Source organism: Olea europaea, unplaced genomic scaffold, assembly GCF_002742605.1.
Source record: "Olea europaea var. sylvestris unplaced genomic scaffold, O_europaea_v1 scaffold1023, whole genome shotgun sequence".
In the NCBI taxonomy this organism is placed as follows: domain Eukaryota; kingdom Viridiplantae; phylum Streptophyta; class Magnoliopsida; order Lamiales; family Oleaceae; genus Olea; species Olea europaea.
This window is the reverse complement of record NW_019227558.1, coordinates 471541-479724: the sequence shown is the minus strand read 5'-3', so window position 1 is coordinate 479724 and position 8184 is coordinate 471541. Positions and strand designations below refer to the sequence as shown.

General features: G+C 35.1%; 1 protein-coding gene across 2 annotated transcripts; it reads left to right on the top strand.

Annotated features, from left to right (window-relative positions):
• Positions 1 to 1888: 1888 nt before the first annotated feature.
• On the top strand, positions 1889 to 7830 carry LOC111372749. 2 transcript variants are annotated; one of them, XM_022995141.1, is made up of 8 exons: positions 1889 to 2367; positions 3396 to 3599; positions 3777 to 4268; positions 4371 to 4481; positions 4696 to 4881; positions 5509 to 5730; positions 6558 to 6678; positions 7256 to 7830. In XM_022995141.1, the coding sequence occupies exons 1-8, from the start codon at positions 1960 to 1962 to the stop codon at positions 7387 to 7389; spliced, it is 1878 nt and encodes a 625-aa protein (XP_022850909.1). In that variant the 5' UTR covers positions 1889 to 1959; the 3' UTR covers positions 7390 to 7830. The 2 variants fall into 2 exon arrangements, with proteins under 2 accessions (XP_022850909.1, XP_022850910.1); XM_022995142.1 differs by lacking the exon at positions 3396 to 3599.
• The last annotated feature ends 354 nt before the right edge of the window (positions 7831 to 8184 follow it).

Below are 8184 nucleotides of genomic sequence, written 5' to 3'. Positions count from 1 at the left end.
AACCAGACTGAGTTTTGAAAGTGGAAGAGGCGGAGGATTTTCTATTCTACTTAAGCAACACATAAAATTATTTCTCCAAAGATATGCTAGAGAACAAGCAAACATAGCAAAAACTAAAAGTTTAAATAATTTCTTCAAAGAAGCATCAGCATTTATTTGCAAAATGGAAAGAACCTTCTTTTAATTACCTAAAATTTTATACACCCATGAACTCTTTACAACCAAAAATCAAAAGTTTAAAATTAGTAACAATGCCCCAGAAACAAAAAGGGGCTCATATAGATTACAAATACACAACAATGAAGGTGTTGACTAGCTTGAAATTACTGTCAAAGATCCAAACCTAAATGAATAATAACAATACGTAGAACAAAAACACACACATTTACCCATACTACAAATATACACATATACATACCGTATTTGTGAAAGTTGTTGGAGATAGTCTTTTTGTGGATGGCGGAGAGAGGGTTCTTCTTCGGGTCGACAAGCCGATGATGCCGTTGGTTTCACTCCCTCCCCTAGAGAAATCTGTATTAGATATCTCAAATCTTTGAAAAATAATCGTCGGCGGTGGTTACGATGGTCATCGTCGGGTGGGAGGGGGGCAATTCTAGTGAGAGAGGGGAGTGCGTGAGAGAAAAGGAGTGCGTGAGAGTCGGTTTCTTTTTTCTCGTTTCACCTCCTCCTTTTTTTCATTTTATGTTTTCAACATTGAATAAACCCCAAACCCTGACATGTCACAGGTTTTTCTACAATTTTTAATGGACTAGTCATATCACATTTAATGAAGGATATATAAGGTATTAAAATTATTCAGATGGGCAAAGCAATCCGAAAATGACATTTTTGATATGGTTTTAAAAATGTGACATTTTTGATAATGCAAAGTGAAATTTTGACACCCAATGTAATTTCCTCTTTTTTTAATAATCGTATTGCATGAACAGTCCATGACCTTTACACAAAATAAATTTTATGACATTAATTTTTATTTTGCATTCTTATTCTCAAATTATCACATATAGTCCTTTGACCTTTTACGTCCACAAATTTCTTTAAGATGAGGTAAAAAGAGTTATTTGTTCCCGTATTTTTAAATAAGCCAAAGAAAAAAACAAATACAAATTAAGACTCAATATTTATCCCTTGTTTTAAAGCACACTGATATTATTTTTCTACAAAAATTATCTATTTATTCCTCATATAAATTATGCAAATTATACTTCTGAGCGAAAATCATGCTAGATATTGAAATGTTGAAAATAATGATACAAAGAAAAATGTATGGTGTGTTTGATTGTAAGCATTGAATTTGCACGTAAAGAAAAGAAATTTTAGGCAATTGAATTGCCTAAAAAAGTTTTGCATGAAAATTGTCAATTAAATGTGTTTGATTGATTTTATTTTCAATTTAGAAAATGTTATATTTGTCCATTTTCTATTGGTAGGTAGATAAAAGAGAAAAAGAGAGTGAATTACTTGGAAAATAAAATTCTACTCCTTTAATGAAAATATTTTTCTTGTTTTCAAAGAAAATATGATCACATGATCAAAAGTAGGAAAACGCTTTACATGAAAAAATTGTTAATCAAACAGCTTATAAGTGAAAATTTGGATAGAAAAGAAAAAGACATTTATCATTAAAAATATTGACAACTAATAAAGTCAATTTTTAATAAGAGGTAAAAGGAAAAACATAGCCTCCCGTTTAACCCTCATTTTGTGGAAATGAATATGGGTGAAATAGTGTTGATTTTTTTGAAATATGAATGGTTGAAAAAAATGGAATAATTTTTTATTTATGTGTAATATTTTTTTTTTTTAAATTGTGTAGTTAAAAATAAAAGGGAAAAATAAAATGTAATCAACGGGGGGCAAACGGGGCTATAATCTGTACTCAAATGCGCAAATAAGACCTAGCCGAGCTTCCATTTTCGTTTACGACCTGCAAATTCAATGGCTTTTTCCACACCCACTCTCTTTTCCCTCCACTCTCCTCCCTTAAAACCCTCAATTCCATTTCTCCCCATGCTCCCCGTCAAACCATACAAATATCCCCACTCTATTCTCTCCTTCTCCTCTCACCGGCCATTCTCCCAATTCACTTCTGAACAAGCCATCCTCGAAGCGGTAGCCGACGCTGACGCTAATGAGAAGTCGCTCCCAGCCGTCAGGACCTATGAGAACGACTTGGCTCGGCTCACCCTCGTTGGCTCCGTCGATTTCCAGCAGGCGCTCACTGCAGCTGCAGCTGACGGTGGAGAAGCCGCCAATGAGCATGTCTCTGCTGGCGTGCCTGCTATGGTTATTGAGACTGTGTTTCCCGGGCATGGTGATGAGCATAGTACTGTTTCTACAAGACTGGTAAGTGTGAAAGATGAATTCATAGGAAAGTTAATAATTGTTGTTTTTGTAGTTAATTCAACATATTGCTAGTAGTTGAAGTATGGAAATTCTTGTTTTTTTTCTCTTTTTATTCCTTCAAGTTACATATCAAATAGAACTGAGTCAATTAATGAAGTTGATTGAATGGCTAACGTTTAGAACATATCTTACAGTGCGTCATGTTCTATTATAATCATAATGCTTCAGTCAATGCTGTAAAAAATAGCTTAAATGCATTACAAAAATGTATCTTTGTGTTGTGCATTGTTGGGAGACTGATTTCACTACTAATATTGAGAATGTTTTGTGTTTGATTGACTACATCTTAGTAGATGCACATTACTTTAACATCTTCCTGCTCTGCTTACTGTGGGACCAATTCATTTACTAGGTAACGAGTTATCAACATTTTTATCCTATTCTGGGAAATTGAATCCAAGTTTCCTTATGTTCCCAAAGATATTGTGAAAAGTTTCCTACGTATTCCTCCTTTCTTAGCCTTAACGTTGATATGAGTAGAATCTCTTCTTTTCAAGATTGTTTTCGGTGACCTGCTTTGAACATTGAAAAGCTATCCAATGATGTCGATTTTTAAAAAATGCAACTATTTATCCGTTTCTAATTTTACATTTTCTTCTACTGCTGCATGTCTCATTGCCAAAGTTGGACGTTTAAGAAGAATTGTACAATGCATCCTTCTGAGGTTTCTCTTATATATATATATATATATATATATATATATATATATAATTACGGTTGATACGAATTTCACTTACTGGAAGAAGGGTGTCCTCCTGTTCATTTTTATTAAAGAGTGGGTTATTCAGCTGAACCTTTTTCATTATTATTATTATTATTATAATTTTAAGTAATGAGTTTTATTTTGGATCAGTTGCAATTGTTGTTTCTTATCACCAAGAAGATGGCAACTTCATATCGGAATATCTGTCTTTTCTCTTAAGATTTTTCTTTTATTATCACCATTTTTATATTTGTTATTTTGTCAGTTTTTACCAGCTAGGAGAGTTAAAGAGAAAGCTATAAAACTCAAGAGCTCTCTGACCAAAGATATGTTATCCAGTACCACGTCGAAGAATATACTTGCCATGACCTTTAGACAAGTTGTAATACAACAACTCTGGAATCTTGAACTGTCACTTTTTAGACCGGGAACAGAAAGAAACATGGACAACCTTGAAAATCCAAGAGAGGTAAGGTATCCTCCCCCCCCCCCCCCCCCCCCCCTCTCTCTCTCTCTCTCTATCGGATTATGAGAATTTCCTTGTGGCCTCATTATTTTGTGGTAATATCATATTTAATGTTTCTGTTCTGCAGGTGCCTCGTCATACTGATGGATTGAGTTCTCTTATTCCCTTTCCTATGGGCAGGTACCTGCATCTTTTACCCTTACCTCAGTGGATGAAGAAGTCAGTTCTGCGATTGCAGAAGTTATTTGCCTTGCTTCCCTTGAAAGCACTGAGAGAAACTTCTATCACTACTCAACAAGCAGTGCACCGAATAAGTTTTTCCATTGGTTTAGCAAACCTAAACAGACTGTATCACAAGATTCAACTGTAGTTCTGTACAACTTACTTGAACATGAGGTGCTTGCAAATGCCAAGGTTCTACTAGAAAAGTTTAGTGCTGAAAGAGCAAAATATATGCTTAAGGAGATGAAATTCAAGAACAGTCTGTTAGCATCACCAGCATATGCTGAACTGGAAAAGATGGGTGGTTCTGAGTTTGGTGCTTGGATAAGTGAATATGTACCTTCGTACAGGCTGGAAATCGATGTAGGTAAACTTAGGGACGTAAAGTTCAAAGGGTGGAGCAAATCTGCAAAAAAAGTCTGGGAAGTTATTCTTACCCACTCCCAAATGGTATTTTCGCCTCTTTTTTTGCTTTTCTTTTTCCTTAATGCTAGGGTCATTTTAATTTGTGTGAAGATGTCTGCTGAACTTTTTCTTTCCTTCGATGTGCAGGTGTGTTTGGCCAACATACTCGATATGTACTATGAGGATGTGTATACTCTGCCCGATAAGAAGTTGTCATGTCATACAATTGCAAAGTCTTCAAGTTTGTCCCCCAACAAGGTATCTTTTTGCATTCCTCTTTCCATTGCTTTGATTTCTTATTTCCAATTGTAAATTGAAATCATATATAACTCCCTGTCTCTCAATCTTATGGTAATCTTTTTCCTCTTTATACATCAATTTGGATTCTTAATGTGTTCACTATCATATTCATTTTCATCTTTTGCGTAATATATTTTCTAGTGCATCATGCAGATTGTTCTCTTTGTTACAGGGAAGTTCTCTGTTGAAGATGTTCTCCATTGCTCTTGCTGGTGGGGTTTTCCTGGTTTCCATCAGTATTTTAGGAAAATTTTGTCTGCCTTATCTGCCTAGCGGAAAAAGGTTTATTCGGGAAAATTGTCTGTCCCAATCATCTCATATTAGCAGTGTTCAGCATCAATCTATGGACTCTTGTAAGGTACGCAGACTATAACAGTATTATTATGTGTTGTCTGATTGTGCTTCAGGCATCATTATTTCTGTTGTTGACTTCATCTTTTTTTTTTCTTCAACGCTTTAGTGACTATAGTGCATGGGAACCAAGATTTATTTGAACCAACAGAATATCAATTTCTTCAAAAAATTTCGATATTTTATCCCCATGTTCAAGATTTATGATCGATTGCTGATAATAATAATTCTTCTAAATGGGTCAATGGCCTATGTTCATCTCAAAGTATGTAAAAGAGTTTTTGATATTTAGTTGGTGTCCGGATTGGCCACACGAATGAAACTGTATGATGCCATATTTTTAAATTGCCTTTCTAAAATGTGGATGTGTATCTAAATAGAGTTTGACTTGATGATATTTGGGTTTGGTAGGAGTTAATAAGCCACAACACCTTGCTGAGGTGAAAAGATACATTTTGGTTCTGATAGGCAACATAATGTCACACACACACATGCACGCATGCACAGAGAGAGAGAGAGCGTAAAAATCTCATCTTGCTTTGTGTTGGTGGTCACTGTTATGTGTATCGGTGGGATTTCACCTGTACTTTTCTAGCATATTTCTGATTTATTTTTTTTTTTTTTTTATTACTAGTTGGAAGCTCACTGTGTCTCAGTAATTAGAAGAATCAAGGATTCTTTTGGATGGCCTGGTGAAATTCTGACAAACTCTAGTCATTGTGCATGGACTGGAGAACTCCCAATATATCTGAGGAAGATGGACGATATTGCCTCCAATATTTTATCCACTTCTCAATTGTCAGAAGCAACTGATGAAGAGGCAAAAGCATCCTTACAAGATATTGCTAGTTATCAGGTAGTATTGCTAAAACCCAGTGCATTCCAATTCCTTTGATTCTTAAATTATGATTGAACAAGTGGCCTTTGATGATGTGAAAGAAAATTGTATATGCTAAAAAATAGTTTGCTTTTAAGATGCCCAGATACTTTTTCATGCCGGTACGTATGAATATGATTGGCCATTTCCTAAATAAATGGTTAAAAGATGGAAACGGTAACTACTATAGGTTTGTGGGAGTATGTATCACTCAATTTGCAAGTTGATCATCTCCATTAGAGCTAATGATTTGTACTGGTTCATATTACGCGTTAGGAGATTGAAGAAGCTTAGCAAATAACTTCTGAATTGTTTCTTGTTTAAAAGCTACAGAGTCAAGTACATATTTTCTATATTTTTTATACGCGGAGGTTTGATTTGTTTGTTTTCTTATTCTTTTGTTATCGTTTTACTTTCATTTTATTGGGTTGGTGGGGGTTGATAAAGACTGAGCAGAATGTGTTTCCGGTCATGTGGTATGGAGCTGATTCATACTGCCCATTTAAGGGCATTACCCCCTTTGCAAACTATCTCAGTTGTTTGGTTCTGGAACAAGGTTTCAAACCCCAGTTTTGGAAGAATTCAACGTGTAGTTATAAATAGACATTGGCCTAAAATTGTTTTACGACACATTGCTGTTTATGTAGAGATACTAGTTGATGGTACATCTGTTCTCCTTGTCGATGTGAAACAATTCTCTTTCGATTCTTGACATTACCATGCTGTATATCTTCTCTAGAATTTTGAAGCATGATACTAGTATGTGATCTTATTTTTTTATTTGCTTTGTTCTTCATACTGAGCAGGTGGTGTTGTCATCTGATGGGAGTATCAGAGGATTTCAGCCTACTAGTCGTGTTGCAGTTAATCATTGGGCAGCAAACCCGTTAGCCAAAGAGCTTTATGGTGGAAAAAATCTTTCTCCAGGTGAATATTTCATTGATGTGGTTGGAATTTTAACAGATAAGAAGAAGAAGAATAAGAGGATTAACTGAGAAGAAGAAGAATTATAATAGGTTTTTAGCTGCTTCCTTTATTAACAATGCTACCGATTATTTATAATAGTCTTAAATGGTTGGAAGAAATAAACTATGCTAATAATTAGGAAACAAACAACAACCCACTAACAATTAGGAAACAAACAACCCACTAAGCTAAACTTCATGGCTATATTAAATGGAACAAACAAACTGACTGAGTCCACGACACTATCCCACGTGTTGACTTTAGAAGATAACCACAAACATTGGAATCATTTGCATGGCTGGCTTTGTGAATGGTGGACAAATACACCCACATTTCCACTCCCAGCTTCCACTTCCAGCCTCCACTTCAATCTGGTGCCTTAACAAAATTATTTGCATGGTGACACGTATCATTCATCTCAACTAATTGCTGTTTTGCATAACGTTCAGTCGATTACTTACTCTCATCATTCATCAACTAATTGCTGTTTTGCATAATGCTCAGTCGATTACTTACTCTCAAGAACACTTTCGTGCAGGCTTGCTAGAACCTGGTCTCAAGATCAGCCATCCAAGTGAGGTGATTGTATTGGAACTGTTGATGTCAGTGAACCCCGATTCCTATTTTGCATTCGTCCGGCCCATTGACATTGCTGGAAAAGTTGATGTATAATAGAACAAGCAATTATGCTAATTTAGGTAATACTTTTGAATGGGAATCTTCGTCATCAACGCCTGCTGTTTCCCGCCCCAAGTCATCGTATGAGAAGATTTATGTGGTTTTTTCAGTTTCTTGTTTATGATCCTGAGAATTAGCTGCTGAATAGGGGAACTAAAGAATCCACTAGGAAGCACGTCGAAAAAAGCAATCTGTTCATGAAATCAACCTTCTGATTGTGGATGCCCAAGTGTACGACCAGAGTCGGATTTCGAAGGATTTTCTATCTTTTTGGATAATTTTTTTTCCATTTAAATTAGTGTACATTTCATAAAGATTATAATCGCTTCTAAGCTGATCAAACTTTAATTTATCCTTTTATCTACATTTTAAGAACACATTCATTTAGTCTTGTGACTCGTTAAACTCTTGGAGGTTTTGATTGCTTGATCTCCATTTTAGGGTTCATTTGGCAAGATTTTCGCTTCTTCTAGAAGAGCTTCACGAGGGAATGTACTTGAAGTTAGCTTCTTTTAAATACTATTTCTAGTGAAATAAAGTGTTTTGAGAAAATTATTAAAACGAGTTCAAAATCGGCTATTTAGTATTAGAAGTAATTTTTGACTTTTCAAAATTCTTACCGAATAAACCCTTAGGCCTTCTTTGATCGCACAAATTTTCCTTAAAAGTAGGAAATTAAATTTCATTTTCCACCTTTTATGCATGTTTAATTGGTCAAATTTTGTTGGCAACACCCCATTTTCTGCCTTTTTGAGGAATTGATTTTCTCATGGATTTTTACTTTTACTT